Source organism: Podarcis erhardii (assembly GCF_964252035.2).
Source record: "Podarcis erhardii genome assembly, chromosome: 5".
NCBI lineage: Eukaryota > Metazoa > Chordata > Lepidosauria > Squamata > Lacertidae > Podarcis > Podarcis erhardii.
In genome coordinates this window covers 100845401-100867508 of record NC_138509.1, presented here as the reverse complement: position 1 = coordinate 100867508, position 22108 = coordinate 100845401, and the positions used below count along the sequence as shown (strand labels likewise).

At 50.4% G+C, this 22108-nt stretch overlaps 1 protein-coding gene across 1 annotated transcript in view; it reads left to right on the top strand.

Annotated features, from left to right (window-relative positions):
• Nucleotides 1-8169: 8169 nt before the first annotated feature.
• Nucleotides 8170-22108, top strand: part of FGF12 (fibroblast growth factor 12) — a gene marked incomplete at its 5' end in the record, with an annotated part of 246382 nt that continues 232443 nt past the window's right edge. The window contains 2 exons of the mRNA XM_081862809.1: nucleotides 8170-8271; nucleotides 8412-8633. Of these exons, the coding sequence (XP_081718935.1) occupies nucleotides 8627-8633 (7 nt within the window). The remainder of the gene's footprint in view (nucleotides 8272-8411; nucleotides 8634-22108) is intronic.

Here is a 22108-nt window from a genome sequence, read left to right as displayed (position 1 = left end):
GAAAATCGGAAGCATCGAGTCACAGCGTGGTGTCATTTGACACTGACGAGTGCCGCTGAAGGTGACCCTGCGCTTCCAAGTGCCAGGAGACTCTCTGGATCACGGCAGAGTGACACACACACCGCCCTACATAAATATATACACAACACACACCGCCCTACATAAATATAATTGCAAATGTTTTATGACCATTATGGCAGGTCAAGTGGCCTTCTCTAGCTTTCCTTAACCTGGTCCCTCGCAGAGGTTTTGGACTACAATTCCCATCAGCTCCCAGGGTGCAGGGCCATGCTATGCTGGGGCTGGCAGGAGCTGTGTGCCAAAAACTGGTGCTGTGCAAAATAGTTGCCCTGCCTTCCGTGCTCCACAAAACGTTCTCCGCCACTAAAGGAGAAAATAAATGGTATTCAAATATTATCAAAGGGGAGAGAGAACTTTGGTGAAGTTCTCACAGGTGTGGCACAGGGTCTTTGTTGCACTTGCCTTCCTTTTTAGATGGTTAAATCATAGAATCATAGAATTGTAAGGTTGGAAGGTGTGGAGTGTAATTCAGTGGGAGCAGTCAAATACAACATTCCTTGTTTTCCTAGAGTGGACATTGAAGGGTATGTTTGCTCTAGCCAGTCAAAAGTTCCTGTTTCCGCCTGGGCTGGAGCATCCTTCCTTTTGCAGGTGATAGAAGGTGAGTGTGACCTTACCTGTCCAGGTAACAAAAGGACGAGTCATGCAGCACACCTCTCTCTTTTTGACTTCCTTCTTCGTTTGACCAGCTTCTAGCTAGGACTGCTCTGCTAGCTCTCAGCTGGCAGAAGCACTGGGATTATTCCCACATATGGGGTAGATTCACATGTACATATTCATAACTAAGTCTTCCTTCAGGAATCCAACTGTGAACTGATGTAAGTAAACTTCTTTTATTGATTTTGAATAAGATTGTGGCCTCTTTATTCTTTTAAGAGGGATTCAAGGGAACTGTCAGGGAACTGCCATCAGAGCCAGAGGGAGAGGGAGGGCTCCAGAGGGATTACGGAGAGCGTCCCGGGAGGGAGAGAAGCAGCCCATCTTCTGGGGACGGAAATCAGCATAACACCAGTGGAGAAGGGGGGCAGATGGGGGAAGTGGCGAGGCGGTCCCATGACTCCTTGCCGGGGACCAGCGGGGAGAGTAAGGGTCCTCCACTGCCCACACCCTTGTTGCGCAGAAGGCTTCTGCGCAGGGAGACTAGGCATCAAATAGCTTCTTTGCTGGAAGAAGTTCAAGAAACACCCACTGACGGATTCTGCCAGCGATTGAGAAAGGGTTCACCCAGGACAGAAAGGGTTCACCCAGGTAACTCAGCCAAGCGTGGCGCTGATTTACGCACGAGCAACCCCTAGAACCATTACAGGAAGTTACCAGGAACATACAACTCAATCTGAGACAGACTGAATTGTATAATAGTGACAGGCTCACATGAGCCTGCAACCAGCTATCAGCATGTAAGAAGGGGAATGGAACTCTGCTAAGTAAAGGAACTTGCTAGCGCAAGTTAGGAAGGATATTAATAAACAATATATCCTCTCCTGCCACCCTGAACATTCCCACAGAAGTGACCCCCGCCCAAGGGTCATCTAGTTCTGCTGCAATTTGGGAATCACAGTGAAGGAATCCCTGACAAGTGGCCATCCGATCTCTGCTTAAAAACCACCCGTGAAGAAGAGAGCCCACAACTTTCTGTTCCTCGATACAAGAAGCTGGCATAAAGCAAGGTGGGGGGGGGGGTTGTGAGTGTCCCTTCCTTCATTCTGCAGCTCATCCCCTAACTGGTCTGCACTCTGAATCCCAGTTAAAGCCCAAGGGAAGACGTCAGAAGCCTTCAGCTGCTGGGCTTTTTCTGATCAAGAAGGGATAGGAGTGGAGCTGAATGCTCAGAGATCCAGGGCTGAAGAAAGGAAGCACCTCCTCATAGTGTGGTGTAGTGGTTAGAGCATCAGACCAGGACCTGGGAGAGACCAGAGTTCAAATCCCCACTCAGCCATGAAGCTCACTGGGTGACTTTTAGGGTCAGTCACTGCCTTCTCTCAGCCTAACCTACCTCACAGGGTTGTCGTGGGGAGAAGGAGAACTACGCAGACCATTCCGAGCTCTTTGGAGGAAAGGTGGGATACAAATGTAATAATTGATGATGATGAAGAAGAAGAATTCACTCCCACAAGAGGCAGTGATGGGCACCAATTTGGAGGTCTTCAGAAATGGATTGTTTAAGTCAATAACAAGCGTCTGCAGAATCAGGCCAGTGGCCCATCTATTCCACGATCCTGTTCTCACAGTGGCCAACCAGATGCCCATTGTGGGAAAACCGCAAGCAGGCTCCCAGCATAAGATCAACACTCTCCCCTCCTGTGACTTCCACCCTCAGGTGGCACAGTGGGTTGGCGCACCAGGCCGTTAACCAGAAGGTTAGTGGTTTGAGCCCCCCCAGGGATGGTTGTGGGCAGGATTCTTGCACTGTAGGGGGTTGGACTAGATGACACTGTCCACCATTCTGTGGAATTCGTGGAGGTAAAGGCAGTTTGTGACTCCCAGCCAGGATAGCTCTGCCCTGCCTCCTCTGTCAGGATATTATTATTATTATTATTATTATTATTATTATTATTATTATTAACAATAATTATACGAGCTGCTGGAAACCACAGGAAAGGCGAGTAATTTTGTGCTGCCCAAGTCCTGCTCATGGGTCTCCTATACCTTCCATTGTGCAGAAGTTTGGTGCCTGAAATGTATAATTTCCCTGCTTTGGGTTGAATTTGTAATGAAGTCTTAATAATTCTCTTCCTACTAAAGGTTTTTTTTGACCCTAGACCATGAATCAGTGTCCAGCTGTGAATCCCATGGCCATCTCACACATTTTTCTCAGCAGAGAGAAGCAGCCAATCCCAGCACCTCAATGTGTGTGATGCTCATGTTTGTGTCATCACAATTTACATTTTTCTAAGGCTGCAGTTTGAAACAGGGTAAAGCAGCTCTCTGTGGGCTACGCAGCATCACAGGCCATGATCCTAGACCTGTCGGTAGACAAAGAACTTTGCTTGGTAAAATCATTGAGCTAAACAGTACAATAAGCTCAGTGCGAAATCGCTCTCTTTCCTGACACTTGTGAGATTTAATAAAAGCTGCTCAGATGCAAATGCAAGCTTACTTCACAATTGGAATAAGAGGTGTTAGGAATTGCAGCAATAACTGTCCTGTATTGATACAGTTTAATTGGATTGAGGCCGCTATTCCAGAGGAAAGGAAATCTTTAATAAAGAATCTACTAATCTCATCAGAAAACCTGGGGTCACTTCAGTGGAAGAATCCACACTTTCCAACTTCATGGGAATGGTTATGGAAGCATTTGGCTCTTGCAGAAACTTTATTCAGAAAAGAAATGGCGGTGGAGGACATGTTTTGCAAATGACTGGAGAGAAAATCGTGGCAGTGTTATAGGAGCTTACAGCAGCAACTTACTGGTATAAGAATAATTAGTGAATTTTGAAGAAGAAGAAGAAGAAGAAGAAGAAGAAGAAGAAGAAGAAGAAGAAGAAGAAGAAGAAGAAGAAGAATAATTTAGGAAAGAGAGAACTATATGAAAACAGCCTGCTGGCTCAGGCCAAAGGGGCATATCTAGTCCAGGATCGTGTCCTCAGAGTGGACAACCAGATGTTCTTGTGCAAGCAGGATTCAAGCACAAAAGCAACTCTCCGCTCCTGCTGTTTCCAGCAACTGGAATTCACAAGCATTTATGCCTCCAGCCGTTATGGCTACTAGCCATCGATAGCTTTCTCCTTTGCAGGCTATTTTTCTATTGTTCTTACAAACATGGCCAGTACAAGTGATTCTCCAAGGAATCAGGTGCAGATGGAGGGGTTGAAGAGACCACTAAACCAACATAGTTGTAGGAGTGATTTATTTATTTATTTGGGGCATTCGTACCCCATTCTTCAGCCAAAAGGGCTTCCAGAGTGACCAATAATCAATTCATAGGAACATAGAATTGCAGAGTTGGAAGGAAACCTGAGGGTCATCCAGTCCAACCCCCTGCAACACAGGAATCTTTTGCCCTATGTGGGTCTCCAACCCATGATCCTGAGGTTAAGAGTCTCTTTTTTTATTAATATAGCTTTATTAATTTAAAATAAATACATTTATGAAAAACAGACATCCATACAAGTGAACAAACATACAATTGAACAAACAAATAACAGAAAAATCAGACAAACCAACACACTATAAGATATAAGAAGATTAATATAATTATCATCATATATATGATATACTGTATATGATATATGATGAGATTAAGAGTCTCATGCAGTACTGACTGAGCTATCCCAGCAATTAAAACAAGACAGCCCCTACCCACAGGCTTACAATTTTAAACACCCACCCACCCAAGGGAAAAGGGACAGGAAAGGAGGAGGAGGAGCTATACCTGCACAGGTGCCACCACGGCAGTTCATTTCCACTGTGCAGGATCTTGAAAAGTTGCTGGAGAGGAGTCTTCAGGCAGGATGCTGGAGGCGGAGCAGGACAGCCGGGGTACAAAGGGCCATGAGACGCCCCCTTTGCGCTAAGGCCACACTGCAGCCACAGAACATGAGACTTAGTGGTGGAGTAGAGGAGCTTTTACCCCATTCTCAGAACCCCAGAACACATGGACATCCGATGAAGGTGAATGTTGGAAGATTCTGGACAGATAAAAGGATTTAAGCCCTTCTTCACACAGCGCATAGTTAATCTAGGGAACTCTCTCCCACAGAAGGCAGTGACGGCCATCAAATTGAGATGGCTTTAAAAGAGGACTGGACCAATTCCTGGAGGAGGGAAGGGCTATTGGTGGCTGCTAGCCACAATGACTGTGCCCTGCCTCCCCTGTTACAGGCAAGAATTCTTCTGAATCCCAGTTGCTGGAAATCACAGGAGGGGAGAGGGCTCTTGTGTTCAAATCCTGATTGCTGGCTTCCCACAGTCAACAGTTAAACGGCCTTGGTCCTATATACCTGAAGGAGCCTCTCCACTCCCATCGTTCAGCCCGGACACTGAGGTCCAGCTCTGAGGGCCTTCTGGCGGTTCCCTCATTGCGAGAAGTGAGGTTACAGGGAACCAGACAGAGGGTTTTTTACACTCAATTGGGAGCCGCCCAGAATCATAGAATCATAGAATCATAGAATCATAGAATCATAGAATCATAGAATCATAGAATCATAGAATCATAGAATCATAGAATCATAGAATCATAGAGTTGGAAGAGACCACAAGGGCCATCGAGTCCAACCCCCTGCCAAGCAGGAAACACCATCAGAGCACTCCTGACATATGGTTGTCAAGCCTCTGCTTAAAGACCTCCAAAGAAGGAGACTCCACCACACTCCTGGGCAGCAAATTCCACTGTCAAACAGCTCTTACTGTCAGGAAGTTCTTCCTAATGTTTAGGTGGAATCTTTTTTCTTGTAGTTTGGAACCATTGCTCCGTGTCCGCTTCTCTGGAGCAGCAGAAAACAACCTTTCTCCCTCCTCTATGTGACATCCTTTTATATATTTGAACATGGCTATCATATCACCCCTTAACCTCCTCTTCTCCAGGCTAAACATGCCCAGCTCCCTTAGCCGTTCCTCATAAGGCATCGCTTCCAGGCCTTTGACCATTTTGGTTGCCCTCCTCTGGACACGTTCCAGTTTGTCAGTGTCCTTCTTGAACTGTGGTGCCCAGAACTGGACACAGTACTCCAGGTGAGGTCTGACCAGAGCAGAATACAGTGGCACTATTACTTCCCTTGATCTAGATGCTATACTCCTATTGATGCAGCCCAGAATTGCATTGGCTTTTTTAGCTGCCGCGTCACACTGTTGGCTCATGTCAAGTTTGTGGTCAACCAAGACTCCTAGATCATTTTCACATGTACTGCTCTCAAGCCAGGTGTCACCCATCTTGTATTTGTGCCTCTCATTTTTTTTGCCCAAGTGCAATACTTTACATTTCTCCCTATTAAAATTCATCTTGTTTGTTTTGGCCCAGTTCTCTAATCTGTCAAGGTCGTTTTGAAGTGTGATCCTGTCCTCTGGGGTGTTAGCCACCCCTCCCAGTTTGGTGTCATCTGCAAATTTGATCAGGATGCCCTTGAGTCCATCATCCAAGTCGTTGATAAAGATGTTGAATAAGACCGGGCCCAAGAGAGAACCCTGTGGCACCCCACTAGTCACTCTTCTCCAGGATGAAGAGGAACCATTGATGAGCACCCTTTGGGTTCGGTCAGTCAGCCAGTTACAAATCCACTGAGTGGTAGCATAGTCAAGACCGCATTTTACCAGCTTCTTTACAAGAATATCATGGGGCACCTTGTCAAATGCCTTGCTGAAATCAAGGTAGGCTACATCCACTGCGTTCCCTTCATCTACCAGGCTTGTAATTCTGTCAAAAAACGAGATCAGGTTAGTCTGACACGACTTATTTTTCAGAAATCCATGCTGACTATTGGTGATCACAGTATTCCTTTCTAGGTGCTCACAGACTGTTTGCTTAATGATCTGCTCCAGAATCTTCCCTGGTATTGATGTCAGACTGACTGGGTGGTAATTATTTGGGTCCTCTCTTTTCCCCTTTTTGAAAATAGGGACAACATTTGCCCTCCTCCCGTCTGCCCGGACTTTGCATGGCTGGGGAAACTCAGCCAGATGGGCGGGGTATAAATAATAAATTATTATTATTATATATTATTAACTGCTTGGCCACTGTGAGAACAGGAAGGGCCACTGGCCTGGTCCAGCGGGCTATCCTTATGCTCTTATGGCAGCCGCCCCCCAAAGCCCACTACCCAAACAGCCTCAACAAAGCATGAGTGGGCATGACTATGCCATTTTCCTGCCAAGCACCCGGGGGTGGCTTAGACCTGCCCTGATCCTTGGCTGTCCTCATATCACCATGAACAGAAATTGCTGTGAATGCACAACAAAATGGACAGTGGGAGGCCATGGGCATGTGAGCATCCAGAGGCAATGTTCATTGGGAGCCACAGTCAGGTTGTGTTACACCAGTGGCGGACTGACCCTTCGGTACGTGTGTGCCACTTGAATTCTTCCAGTGGAAATCAGACCGGCCTGCTCCCTGTTGAACTTCTGGCGCCCACGGGAGACCTTTAGTCTTCTATCAGGCATCTTAACAGAACTCTGGTTTCGTTGTTTCAACTGATCATTATTCTTTTTACCTCTTTCTGCATTTTATTTCTTGTGCACCAACTGCAGTTAAGTGGCATATAAATTCTTTAAATGATAATAATAAAAAAACTAGTACCAATCCCCCCCCCAAGCCTAGACTGCTAATTTGGGTTAGAATGGTGGAGCCCCTCCCTTGCCCACCCCTCTTAAGTCTGGTTCCAGCCTCCTTACATCTCTTTTGGAGTTTTGTCTTCTCCAGTTTAGCAGTGAGGTCCCAGTATGCTGGGACGAGGCGGAGCTTGCAAATGGGTTCGGTTGGAAGCTTGGCTAGGTTCGATCGAGCTGTGGAAGTCCATGTCTGGCTTCCTGAGAGCGGCAGCTGTAAAAATGCAAAGAAAGGCCCTTGCCTCCTTCCTCCGGGCCTGGTTATCGGAGAAGGTCCTCCTTCTTTGGCCCATTTCGCAGAGCAAGGCGAGCCTTGCACGAGGCGGCGAGGTGCGGCAGCGCTCGCCTGCCCGCTCAGCGCTCTCCCTTCTCTTCCGCCGCGATGCTGAGGCAGCACCGAGCTTCGCCCCCAGGGGCTGAAGTCAAGAGCATCGCCATCCCGGGACCCGCGGGCCAGGAAAAGTGTCGTATAAACGCTCCCGGCGCGCGAGGCCAAAAGCCTCGCAGCAGCAGCAGGAGGAGGAGGAGGGGGGGGTGGTGGTCTCCAACCGAAGCCCTCCTCCTCCTCTTTCTCCGAACAGAAACTCATCCCGGGGCGCGGAGAACCCCGGAGTCCCCGGCCACTCCCCGTCCCGCTGGATTCCGCTCTCCAGTGCGCGCTTTCTCCCCGGCCGAGGCCTCCCAGGGACCAAAGCGCCGCGCCAAGCGCTTTTGGCGGCTCCGGGAGCGAGCGCGCGGCCGGAGCGAAGAGGAGGGGAAGGGAGGCGGCGGCGGGGGGGCGCATGCGCCCTGCCAGCTCCCCGGCGCCTGTGCCGTGCGTACAACAGAGGCAGCCGAGTGGGCAGAGCCGGCAGTTGTACCTGCAGCACCAGCGCCGGCGGACAGCTCCTCTGCGCTCCGCCCGCCGCCCGCCGCCTCCGCCTCCGCCGCCAGGTAACGCTCGCCTCCTGCGCCAGCCTCCATCCCTGCATCCCTGCATCCCTCCATCCCTCCATCCCGGGGTCCCTGCGGGTTGCGCAGCGGCGCGCGGCTCCCTCCCTGCGGGCGCTCACCCTTGCGGTGCTTGCTTGCAGCCTCCGGGTGCCGGGAAAGCCTTCGCCGAGGAGGAGCCGGAGGAGGAGCCGGAGCCGAGCAGGAAGAAGCGGAGAGGAAGCCCCGACGCGCCGCCGGGGATCCGGGCTGGAGGAGCTGCGGAAGCCGGAGGAGGAGGAGGAGGACCAGCACCCGCCGAGCCCACCAGCCCTCCCCAAAGTTCCCGGCAACTTCGCGGCGCCCGGACAGCTCGGCCATGGAAGGTAAGGGCAGGCGGGCAGGCGGGCGGGCGCCCACGGTTTCTCCTCGCCCGAGCACCGCAGTGCGAGCGGAGGTCGAGGCTGGGCAGAGCCCTTTGCAGCAGCAGCGGCGGCGGCGGCGGCGGGCGAAGGAGGCTCCGCCGCCGGGCTCTGGGCTTGCGCCGCACGCCGGCCAGGGGGCGAGAACGGGGAAAGGCCTTCGCCCCGAGCGCCGAAGCTGGCTCCCGGAGGTGGATTTCCGGGGCGACTCCCTGGCTCTGAGCCGGGAAGCGATTTAATTAATGTTTTGAATGCAATTGTAAATTGTAGGGCGTGTGTCTTAGGAGGGTTGCGGGGCGCCTCGTTTTGCTGGGAAGAGACTCGCCGTACAAGCCCCGTCCTTACCCCCACGCGACGAGGCATCTGCTGCATGCAGGACCCAGTGGCGCCATATGGGGGGGGGGAGGGCAATGCTGAACCCCCACCCCACCTTCCAGAAAGGGGGAAGCCGTGCAATGTTGTTTTGGCTGCTTAAGGAGAGTCCCTTGATCTCGCGCTCCCCCCGCCCTCCGCGCCTCCGTCAGTGCATTTCATCCTTGCTCATAAAATATTTCACACACACACACACACCCCGACCCACCCAGGTTTGGGGGCGCACCGTGGGGGGGGGGGTCGTGTCTCCTGCATCCAAACAGGCGTATACAAATTGCATCCGATTCGATTTGCTTTGCTCGTTTTGCATAAGTACGTGAACTCTCCAAATCTCTAAATATTAATTACTGATTGACGTTGCTGGTGGCCCATCTCGCCGGCCAATGGAAAAAAAGCGTGCAGGGAGACGCTGCTCTTATTTAACACCCCCCCCCCCCAGTCTCATGCTCCCCCCCTTTTATTACACAAGGTGGCTGGGAAGCTCTGATACAGCAAGAATGAGGAGCTGGTGTACCCAGGGCTTCCTTTAAGACGGAGGCTGCCTTTGAAACCCCGGGCTCCGTTTTAATAACTGCCCTGTCAATCAAAGGCAGTTTGGGGATATCTGATTATAGGCGGCTTCAATCCCACGGAGGGATCCTACCCTCTCGAGCGGCAAGGGGGATGTACCTGAGGTTCAGAACAGGCCCCGCAAAATGAGTGATTCCGTTATATATGAACAGCAGCACCAGGGAATCTCATTGACTCCAACACCTCGATGAAGGCTTGTTTTCAAAGCAGACTGCTCCCCCCTCCCCTGTTGTGATGTAGGTGTGTTGCTGGTCTGCACGTTGGATGCCATAAAAATCGTGGGGTGGGGACATAATAACCCATTATATGCATAGTCATGCATCCAGAAGCAGATGGATGCCTCTCCGTGTTGCTGGCGGGCGGGCGGGCGAGCAAGAGGCAGCCTCGGGAAGGGAGGCGAGCAGCCTCTTCCCTCGCCTTGGCAGCCAAAGCAGCGCTATTACCAGAGATTCTGCGATAGCGTGGCGCGATAGCCCTCGCCTTCTTGGATCTTGAGCGGCGAGAGGGGGAGGGAAGGAGCCATCTGGCCGCGGTTTCTGCCTGGCCATCCTAATTCGGTGCTCACGACTTGCAAGGATGCGCTTTATTGCTGTCGAAGTTCTTGGAGCCCTTGGCTTGGCGGAGAAGGCTCCGGGGAGGGGGGGGATTCAGGGCTTCGGGTACTCCGAGATGTTTTCCGCCCGGGGGTGGCGGCGGGGTCGCCTTGCCGGAATCTTCAGTGCGAAGCAGGCTCAATAAGGCCTTCGAGGAGGACGGAGACGTTGGGGAAAGGAAGGGGAGAGGGAAGGAAAGGAGAATTCGGTGGGGCAGCAACTGCTGGTTCCTTCTTGGCGGTTCCAAAAGGGAAGGCGGGTCCCAGTGCTGGGCCCAAGAAGGGCACGTTCCTCTGCTGAGGGGGCTCGATTTGTCTCTCCCTGTAGCGAACTGGCAAAGCACTCTTGACATCGGAGGGGGAATTGAAGGGTTAGGCGAGGGTTGGAGCAAAGGCTGGAGGTTGCAGGATCTAGAGCAACTATTTTCAGCAGGCAGGTTTCCCTACAAGCGATGGTCTGCTGTTTCAGGATTGACAACCACATTGAAACCCCCTCCCGCATAACATATTCCAATGACCCTCAAGGGCCAGCAACTTGGAATAATAGCATGAAAAGCTGGTGAGATCCCCAGAAGGGCAGGGCACTCCTGCGATCTAGCTCACCTCTGCCCCAGACTAGCCCAAATTTTGGTGAATTTCCATTCTCGCTCTCTCAGATTTCACGCACAGAAACTAATCTGTGATTGACCATGCACTTAAAAGGGGGTTTCATCTAATAACCTGCAAAGCGGTGTTTGTGAGGACTGAATTCCGCCTCCTCGCTTACAGCCTATCATCCCTGTATCACCATTCATTCTTCGGGGTGCAAGAACGGTGCTTCGTTAAGGAGAACCTCCCCCCTACATTTATTTATTAATTTCAAAACTTCAGTGCTTGCAGTTTCCACAGCGTTCCTTCCTCGGTAACACATTCCCCTGTGTGTGGTCGCCTCTCAGGCCTGCGCTGGCCTCACCTTTGGCCCTGTCGATCCTGCGCGGGCCACCTGTGCGGCCCTTTGCGCCAGGGCAGGTGATGCTGGTGTTGCAGTTTGCCTTTCTCGCGTGGACTGTGCCATTTCAGGCCACAGGTGGGTGAGAGGGGGCCTTGCATGGAAAGCTCGGAGATCAGAACTGGGTTGGGCCCTCCTGATTGCTTTGTTTTCCATCGGAAGGGAAGCCTTCCATTTTGCGCTTTCTATTCACTTTTTACATGCCTTGTCGATAATAGCAGCATTTCAATACATATTTCCCCTCTCTGTTCATGCAAGAATGGGAGAGTCCCAGGAGTACTGATGAGTCTGGATGTGCCTCTCTAACACACCAGGGACTTTAAGGATAAAGCTCTCAGGGCAAAGAGCCTGGTCCCCAGGCTAATGTACACTTTGCTTTTTAGAAAGGTATCTTTCCCTGGGAAATCTAGAAAGTGGCCCTGGAGGGGGTTGACGTAGGAGATTTGTGCCGTGACACCCTTGCTGCCCCTTTGGTTTTCTGAAGCTGGTTTTAAAGTTATGCTGCAAGCGGGTTTATAGCTTTTCCCTTCTCCCCAGAGGTCTATAGAGGTTGGGGTGGCACAGCAAAGATCCCTAACACAAGGAGACTCAGAACCCTCCCCAAACTACAGTTCCCAGAATAAAAGGTAAAGGGACCCCTGACCATTAGGTCCAGTCGTGGCCGACTCTGGGGTTGCGGCACTCATCTCGCTTTACTGGCCGAGGGAGCCAGCATATAGCTTCCGGGTCATGTGGCCAGCATGACTAAGCTGCTTCTGGTGAACCAGAGCAGCGCACGGAAACACTGTCTACCTTCCCACCGGAGCGGTACCTATTTATCTACTTGCACTTTGAGGTGCTTTCAAACTGCTAGGTTGGCAGGAGCAGGGACCGAGCAATGGGAGCTCACCTCGTCGTGGGGATTCGAACCACCGACCTTCTGATCGGCAAGTCCTAGGCTCTGTGGTTTAACCCACAGCGCCACCTGTGTCCCTTGTTCCCAGAATACTTTGGGAGAAAACATGACCATCAAACTGAGCCAAAACCAGTATATCTTGGCAGCAATCATGGCCATGTGGACTAGTCACTTAATGCAAGGAGTAAGGCGTAGGAAGGCAGGGAGGAGAGATGGGATGTTTGCAGCCTCCACTCTTGGGTCAAGATGGAATATTTCTCCAGTTCACTTTTAATTTGTTTACCACCTTTCAAGGCACTTTACAAGCCACAGAAACAACCAAATGTACAACAAAGACCACACATCCGATAACAATCCATTGCAATGGAAATAAGTCAGAATTTTTAAAAAATGACTTTAAAATAAACAACTTATATAAAATGCAGTAGTGTTCAACGATCCATTTAGAATATAATATTATGCAATGAAATTAGCTCTCAGAGCATCAGCAACTAATAATTAAGCAGAAACTCAATCTCAACTATTACAATAAATCATTACCGATTAATCACATAATGCCTTCTTTATATTCTGGATGCATGTTCTATAGTATTATATTAATACTATGTTTGCAGGTTTGCAATTGTCATGGCCTCTGGTTAGTATGATATACTTCCAGAACTGAGTACCAGACTATAATCAATAAAAACAACAGCAAAGTCGCAATACACAAAAGACCATGTCAAACGCATGTGTCGGCTGTGCTGCACTTTCTCCCTTTCTCTCTCTCTCTCTCTCCCTCGGTGGACTCCAGCAAAATCTCTGAAGACTTGGCATCGCTCTGTCTTTTCTGCTCACTCGTCACTCTTAACAGCAGCTTTGTTTGCTGGGATGGAGCAGAATGCAGCTCCAGCCCACTCATCAGCTTTGCCAAGGCTAACAGTAGTTAACACTGGAGATTAGGGAGGCCTTGGCCTTTGGCCACGGCCTTTGGCTGCAATAAAAAAGGACTGGCCCAAGGAAGGAAGGAGGGCTGCATGGAGCCAGAAAGACAAGTTTCCAGCCCGATCCCAGTGGCTGATCTTGCAGTCATGGATCATGCGCTCCGAAGAAGGGCGAGAGGACTTCAGAAGGCTCATTGCTGTTGCTGCTTTAGGAGCCCTGCATGGCAGGAGATGACACTAATCCACAGTCCGTGTATCTGAGGCATAGCCAAGTCCCCCAGGTGCAACCCTGGGCAATGACCCCTCACATCCCTGCAAAGCAGTGAGCAACCGTCCCACTCGCTGGAAAGGACAGAGGGAGAGTGTGATCTTGTGCTCGAAACCTTCTTGTGGCTTTCCCAGAGGCCTCTGGTTGGCCTGGCCTCAAAAAAGATATTGCACAGTTGGGAAAGGTTCAGAATAGGGCCACCAAAATGAATGAGGGGCTGGAGCGGCTGCCCTGTGAGGAACAGTTGCAGCCTTTAGGGCTTTTTAGCTTAGAGGGAAGGCGAGGGAAGTTTGTAAGATTATGCATAGAGAAAGAGGGTGGGGGAAAGCTTTTCTCCCTCATAACGCTAGAACTCGTGCACATCTGATGACGCTGAATGTTGGAGGATTCAAGACAGAGAGAAGAAAGTCCTTCTTCATGCAGTGCAGAGTTCGAACGATGGAATGTGCTCCTGGGGGGGGGGCAGGAATGGCCACCAATCTGGATGGCTTAAAAGAGGATGGGACAAATGCATGGAAAAGGAGAGAGCGATCGGTGGCTCTGCTCTGTCTCCACAGCTGGAGTCAGCGATGCTTCTGAATCCCAGTCGCTGGAAACCACAGGAAGGGAGAAGTGCTCTTGTGTTCGAATCCTGCTCGTGGGTTTCCCACCGAAGCATCTCTTTGACTTCTGTGAGCACTGGATGCTGGCCTAGATGGGCCACTGGCCTGACCCAGCAGGCTGCTTTTATGTCCTCCTTTTCTCCACCAGCATTTCTTACTTCTTTTCCCACCTGTGCTTTGCACCTTCTGGGCAGGACAATTGTTAAAAAACTGGCCACACTACAGTCCCTGATGTGGACAGAAAAAATGGTGAGAAGGCAGTGACTCCACCTTCATCTCTGATCGGGGTGCTGTGTGCTGCACTGAACACACACCGACTCTGCCCTGGCAGTTTTTTTAGGGCCTAAGTGGGCGTCATCATAGAATCATAGAATGGTAGAGCTAGAAGGAACCCCAGGGGTCATCTAGTCTAACCCCATGCAATGCAGGAACCTCAAGATTCATAATTTTGCAGGAGATTCATAATTTTATTATTCGAAATGCACTTTTGTGTGCATGTCTCTGAGAAAGTGATTAGGGTTGGGGAAGGGGGGATACAATCATTTTTTTCCTTTGTTGTGGCCCTAATTCTACCCCCACCCCTGTAGCTGCTATTAGTTGTGGAAAGGAAAGCACGCAGGCATATAGCAGCTGAATAAATGGATGGAGGAGTCGGATGTGTGTTGGGGAGTTCCAAAAAGAGAGGACTAGGACCTTGAGGATAATGTGGCGTGTAGGATGTAGGGATAGCGGCAGCATTTCCATGGGGCAGAAAAAGAACAGACTTAGGGGGGAAAAGACTATCCTTTGACCATGGACAGTCCATACTAGGGGTCACTGTTAATTTTTGGGGGAGAGAGGAACAAAGCATTTATTCTAAAACGCAGGGAGCACATGTTGTCCCCCGCATACTTCTCATCTGTAGGAAACCCCCCAGCCTCCCTTCCTTCTTTAGGTCCCCAGCATGTCCATGTGCAAAGACTTCACCGCAGGACTTTTTGTCCTGGGACAAAAATGTATAAACCCAGCAACCTGTGTTTGCGTGATATTGAAAATATAAGCTGCTACAGTCTACTTTGAAAGCCGTGACACGCACAACACTGCAGACTTTGAGGGTCAGTGTTATTCGCGGGCTGGAGTAGGACTTGGGAGACCAGGGGTCAAATCCAGACTCCGGAAGCTGGCAGGTTGAATTGGGCCAGCCTCCCTCTCTCCTGCCTTGCAGGCTTCTTGGGAGGATAAAATGAGTATGTGGAGAAGGGGGCTGTGTCCCACCTTGAGGCTTCCTGGAGGAAGGGCATGGGGCAAGACATGCTGGGGGGGGGGTTCATTCTCCAGGCTGGGGAAAGGTAGCCTAGACACGGACTCTGAGAAGGGGGCCAAGAAGGGTGGGCTCAGTCAGTGCCCAGAGCACTGTGGCATATTAATAATTCTTCATGAGTTCTGCTCTCCCTCTTTTCCATAGCAATAAATGCCAGGAAATGCCATTTCCCCAAGAGCCATGGAACAAGCAAGGGGAAGGGGGGGGATCTATTGATGACAGAAGTTTGTACAATTATGCCTGGCATGGAGAAAGAGGATAGAGAATAGTTTTTCTCCTTCTCTCCTAACGCTTGCACTCGCGGACACACAATGAAGCTGAAGGTTAAAGAATCCAGGACAGAGAAAAGGAAGTACCTCTTCATGTAGTGCAAAATGAAACTGTGGAACTCCTTGCCACAGGAGACGGTGGGGGGGCCCCCACCAACTTGGAGGGCTTTAAAAGAGGTTTGGACAAATTCATGGAGGTGGAGAGGGCTGTGAATGGCCGCAATGCTTCTGAATCCTGCATGCTGGAAACCACAGGAGGGGAGGGAGAGTAGCTCTCGCACTCAGGTCCTGCTTGTGGGTTTCCCACTGCGAGGACAGTTGGACTGGATGAGCCACTGGCCTGATCCAGCAGTCTCTCCTTATGGTCTTATGTGCACAAGCAGCGCCAAGCCTGTAAGGAAGCCCCCTTTCCAGGAAATGCTGTCTGTCCATAGGGCTCCCTCTTCTCTGACCCACACTTCTCAACCCCCCCCACTCCTTCCCCTCCAGTTCTCCCCCCCCCTCTTTCCCTCCCACCCTCCTGCTATCTCACTGAGGTCCTTCTCCTTTATCTTGGCCGGAACTGAGTAAACTTGCTGACGGAGATGAGCGATGGATGAGGCTTCTGGGGGCTGATGTAGCAGGATGGTTTTCTGGCGAGAGGGAAAGGCGGCTGTTTGCTCAGCACAGTTGGGAGACAAAGGAAGGGCAAAGGCGCAGAAGGGGGGTGCTGAATCAAGAGGTTTGGGGGCTGCCGGGTTCGCGCTCCAGGCCTATATGCAGGGAACTGGCACGACAGCTTTCTTACCCTTGACTCTTTCCTTTCTGCATCACTTTGGAGAACGGGAATATTTCATTCCTTCTCCTGGAGTTGTTTTTATTTGTGTTCTCCTCTGCTGCATATCTGATGGATGGAGTTAATCTGCGGGATGTTTCTGCCCTAAGGATTTATGGAGGGCAGCCCACAGCACTCCGTGTTTTATGGGCACAATAGGATTGGCGTAGATGGCCTGCCTGTACTTCTCTGGAGCAGAGAAGGGTCCTTTCCGGTTCTCGATTGTTCGTGATACATTATTAATGCAAATAACGTTTATCCTGAACTTGAGGACTGCGTGTGAGAGAGGGAAAGCAGCCTCTTCAAAGGGGCAGAAGAGTGCAGATAGCTCACAGAATCATAGAGGTGAAGGGTTGGAAGGGACACCAAGAGTCATCTAGTCTAACCCCATGCATGTAGGAATTGCAGCTAATCTTTGTGCAAAACTTCCAGGCATTGGGAACCCAGCTGGCTACTGAATGGGAGTATAGCATCTGGGCTCGGGCAGAAGGGCCTCCTATAGCTCAGTGGCAGAGCGGTTGAAGGAGCTGGGTATGTTTAGCCTGGAAAAGAGGAGACTGAGAGGAGATAGGAGAGCCATCTTCAAATACCCCAAGAGGTATGGAAGATGGAGCAAGCTTGTTTTCTCCTGCCCTGAAGGGTAGGACTTGAATCCATGGCTTCTCATTACAGGAAAGGAGATTCCGACTCAACACTAGGAAGAACTTCCTGGCAGTAAGAGCTGCTCCACAGTGAAATGGACTCCCCCGGGAGGTCTCTCCTTCCTTGGAGGTTTTTAAGCAGTGGTTGGGTGGCCATCGGTCAAGGATGGTTTAGCTGAGAGTCCTGGATCGCAGGGGGTTGGATTAGATGACCCTCGGAGGTCCCTTCCGACTCTACGATTGTATGATAAGCCAGCAGTGCCTAATCACCTCAACTCAAGAGAGGATATTGCAGAGTTAGGAAAAGGGCAACCAGAGGGATAAGGTGGTGGAGCACCCTCCTCCCCTATTAAGAGAAGCTGCAGCGCTTGGGAAGATCTAGTTTAGAGAAAAGACACCTAAGAGGCAGCCCCCATCTCATAATGCTAGAACTCATGGAAGGAGAATGCTGGAAGGTTCAGGACAGATATAGAAAAGTCCTTATTCAAACAGCATATAGCCTGTGGAACTCACTGCCACTGGAGGCTGTGGATGGCTTTAAAAGAGGATTGGACAAATTCATGGAGAAGGTGAGCGCTATTGGTGGCCGCTATCCAGAACAGCTCTGCTCTGCTTCTGCAATTGCTTGCTGGTTTCCCATTGGGGCATCTGGTCGCCCCCTGTGAGAGCAGGATACTGGATTGGATTGGCCTGATCCAGTGGTGTTGGTGGGGAGAGAACCTTCCTGGCTCCAAAGGCACAGGGGTAAATCTCTTCTTCCTGCTCCTGCAAAGCGAGTGTTGGAAAGTCCATTCCTGGCCTCTTGCTGAATCCCTTTCTTTCCCCTTCTTTCCTCTCCCTGAGTGGCTGCAACACCTGCAAATCAGCGTGTGCCCCCCCCCCTCTTCCAAAAGATCCAGAGAATTCAGAGATGCCCTAATGGCGATATCTGAGCGAAGAGCGTTCAGTATGCACACTCTCAGGTCCGTGTAGGGAGAGAGAGGAACGGGGAAATATCAATTTTTCATTCAAAGGCCCTTCTGCCGCACTTCACGGTGGATTTGGTGCGCCATCAACCACTATATCACGGATGGGGTTTTCAAAAAGAGGGAGCAGGAAAGGCCAGGCAAGACGTGGCCTTAGAAACAGCGACTGATCGGTGCAAACTGCACAGCTGTGGAAAAAAGAGATACAACAACAGGGAAAGGACGGAAAAGCCACAATCTGTTGAGATATCAGCAGTTTTTGCTTCAGTTCTTCCTTTGCTTGTGGCAGAGTATAGAATCATAGAAGTGTAGTGTTGGAAAGGACCCCCGAGGGAGTCTGTTACACCACCAAACAGCTCTCACAGTCAGGAAGGTCTTCATCATGTTTAGTCAGAGTCCACCTTCTTGTTGTTTTAATCCATTGGTTCAGATCCGGAGCCTCAGGAAACAAACTTGCTCCATCTTCCATGGTTCAGCCCTTCGGATATTTGCAGATGGCTCTCATGTCCCCTGTTCAAAATCACTCCAGTGCAAGTAGATAAATAGGTACCACTCCTGCGGGAAGATAAACGGTGTTTCCGTGCGCTCTGTTTTCCGTCATGGTGTTCCGTTGCGCCAGAAGCTGCTTAGTCATGCTGGCCACATGACCCGGAAAAACTGTCTGCAGACAAACACCAGCTCCCTCAGCCTTTAAAGCGAGATGAGCACCGCAAACCCAGAGTTGTTTGTGACTGGACTTAATTGTCAGGGGTACCTTTACCTTTACCTTTTACTCATGTCCCCTCTCAGGCTCCTTTTTTCTCCTGGCTAAACATACCCAGTTCCTTCAAGCGTTCCCCATCAGGCTTGGTTTCCAGACCCTTGCTCATCTTGGTTGCCCTCCTCTGCACACCTTCCAGCTTGTCAAGAGCCTTCTTCAGTGGAGCTCAGAACTGGATGGAGTCTTCAGGTGTGTTCTGAGCAAAGCTGGGTAGTCAAATTCCTGGGATGGGTCTAGCCTTCTTTGAATGCATCCCATGGATTTTATCTTCCCCCATTTCCCATTGTCATAGGCAGGGGTGGAGGAAGGGGGCTGCGGTAGGTGTGGTCTGCCCCGGGTGTCACCACTGAGGAGGGGGGCAAAATGCCCCGCGGCACTCACTGTGGGGCCTGCAGCGCACCCGAGCCACACATCTCTCCTGCCCAAACAGTCCGCCCGCTGTCTCCTCCCCAGCTGTAGGGCAGCTGAGTGTGTGGGAATGTTCAGGGGCGCAGGAGAGGATATATTGTTGAATTATAGCCTTTCCAACTTGTGTAAACAAGTTCACAATTTAGCAGAGTAACATTCCCCTTTTTTGTAAAATTAGCAGATGCGTTTGCTCAGGCTCGCTAAAGCCTTTATAATAACTGTTCTGGTATTTTCACCTAATTCCCTCATAAAAGATAAGACACGACACAGTCTTCTATAAAAGTATAAAAAGGTTTACTCACACATCATTCTGTTCACAATAGGAGCCCAGAAGGCAGACTTAGAAAAGTAACATATACCTGGAAACTATCTCATAAGGAGACTGTCCCTTTGTCCTCTCTTGGAGAGCATCTTTGGCTAAGTAGATGTTGCTTCTTCGATGCATGTAGTCAAAGAGAGAGAGATGGCTGCCTTGTCCTGTGCTTTTGCTGTTACCTGCGCAGGTGAGGCCACGCCCACCTCTAGTCACATGCAGAGGAAGTCTGTCCCAGCCCAGAAGGAAACAGGAAGTTGACCTGCTGGCTGGACAAACATTCCTCCCCACTCCCCATGTGTAACATGTTCACTCTAGGAATGTTGTACTTGACTGCTCTTGTGTTTCACATCTGACAGAGTGGGAGGAGGCAGGCAGACTCCGGAGGCCCCACGGTTCGCCCCACCCCTGTGGACAACTCGCCCTGCCCTCGCCCCACTCCTATGGGCTGCTCGCCCTGTCCCTGGGTGCCCCACTCCAGGCGCCCGAGTGGCTTCCTCCATTGCTGGTCATAGGGGCTTGGAATACTTCCATGAGGCTCATAAAGCAGCACAGTGCAGGAAGGTGTGGATGTTTCCAGCATGGCAGTGTTGGGGAGTCACAAACAGGGCTGGAAAAAAGAAACCTTGCGCAATGAGAGCCACCGCTAGCATATGTCTCCTGCGCAAATCACCTTGGAACGAGTCAGAGATGGACACGAGGGCACTGGTGCACATGTCTAAAGTCACCTTCAGAGATTCTTTTCTATGCTCACCTGGCACCCACACGAGAATGTAAGAACATAGAGAAGAGCCTGCTGGATGTAGGCTCAGGGCTCAGGGCCCAGCAAGTCCAGCACCCTGTTCTCCCAGTGGCCGGTCAGGTGCTCCTCTGGGAAACCTGCAAGCAGGACCCAAGCACAAGAGCCCTCTCTCCTTCTGTGGTCTGTGGCAAGTGGTATTCAGAAGCAGTGCTGCCCCCCAATGCGGTGGCAGAGCCGAGCCATTGTGCCTAGGAGCCACTGCTGGCCTTTTCCTCCCCCATGACTTTGTTGTGTGGTGTAGTGGTTAAGAGTGGTAGTCTCGTAATCTGGGGAACCGGGTTCATGTCTCTGCTCCTCCACCTGCAGCTGCTGGGTGACCTTGGGCCAGTCACACTTCTCCGAAGTCTCTCAGCCCCACTCACCTTGCAGAGTGTTTGTTGAGGGGAGGAAGGAAAAGGAGATTGTGAGCCGCTTTGAAACTCCTTAAGGGGAGTGAAAGGCGGGATATCAAGTCCAAACTCCTCCTCCTCCTCCTCCTCCCCTCCTCCTCCTCCTCCTCCTCCTCCTCCTTCTCTTCTTCTTCTTCTTCTTCTTCTTCTTCTTCTTCTTGTAAAGCCATCTAGTTTGGAGGCCATCACTGCCTCCAGTGGGAGGGAGTTCCAAAGTTTATCAATGTGCTGCCTGAATAAGTTTTTTCTTTCATCTGTACTGAATTGTCCAACAATCTGTGTCATTGGGTGTCCACGATTTGTAGTGTTATGAGAGAGGGAGAAGAACTTTTCTCTGCCTGAATTATAATCTGTCCTCCTTTTTCTTTCTTCTTTGGCCATCCCTCGTAGCCGAGTAAGATTGTATTCCATAAACACGGTTTTACCAGTGAATCCGTAAGTGACTGTAGAGGCCGATTCTGGATCCACACGCAAACGTTACACCATTGAATTGGATTTGTGGCACTGCAGATGGATTATTTTGTGCTTGTTGGTGCAGCACTTTGGTTTTTGGGATGTTGAGCGATAGGCCAAGCTTTTCGTAAGCTTCTGCAAAGATATTTAGGATGGTTTGGAGGTCATCCTCTGAGCGTGCGCACACTACGTTGTCATCAGCATACTGAAGCTCTATGGCGGAGGTTACGGTAACCTTACTCTTTACTTTCAGCCTGCTCAGATTGAAGAGCTTTCCATCTGTTCGATATATGATTTCAAAGACTTTGTAATGTTCCTAATTGTTTTAAATTATTAAATCACTGTTAGTATTTTTTATTTTTATTGTGAAAGTGGCTCCCCCCGCCCTTTTTGGAAAACATGGCTAGTCAGTTGTATTCTTCCCCACCCAGAGAACACCAGCTATTGGGCATTGTACAAATAATAGATAAAATAGTCTTTCATGGTCCCCATTCTAGGTGGGTAGCAAGCTTTGTCACCAAGGCTGTAGTTTGAGCTCACCTCTTGAAATGTAAATCCTGTTGATGGCTCTGGTCACTTGCCTACGGGAGCCTAAGATTTTGAACAGGGCCTAACATCTCTGGCAGAAGCTCATAGAATCACAAAATTATGGAGCTGGAAGGGTTGCCAAGGGTCATCTAGTCCAACCCCAGCAAGGCAGGAACTCCAGTGAAAGAATCCCTCGCAGATAGCTCTCCAATCTCAGCTTAAACCTCCTGGGGGACTCCATTCCACTGCTCTTACACTCAGAAAGTCCTTCCTAATGTTTAGCTGGAATCACATTTCTTGTAATTTGAATCCACTGGTTCAGATTCCCCCCCCAAACTCTGGAGCAGCCATGGGGGGCAATGAATTCTCAGCAGACTCCTCCAAATTTTGCCCCAAATTCTTCAAATCTATCAGTCTATTGGTTTGAGGCCTTTGGGAAACAGTGGGCTTTTGATTAACATAACCCTCTCTTTAGGGTGTTGTGGTGGTGATGGGTGACGTGCGGTTTGAGAACGTCTAGCACAGGAGTTGGCAAAAAAAATTAGCCACAGGCCAGTTCACTGTTCCTCAGACCTTGTGGCGGGCCA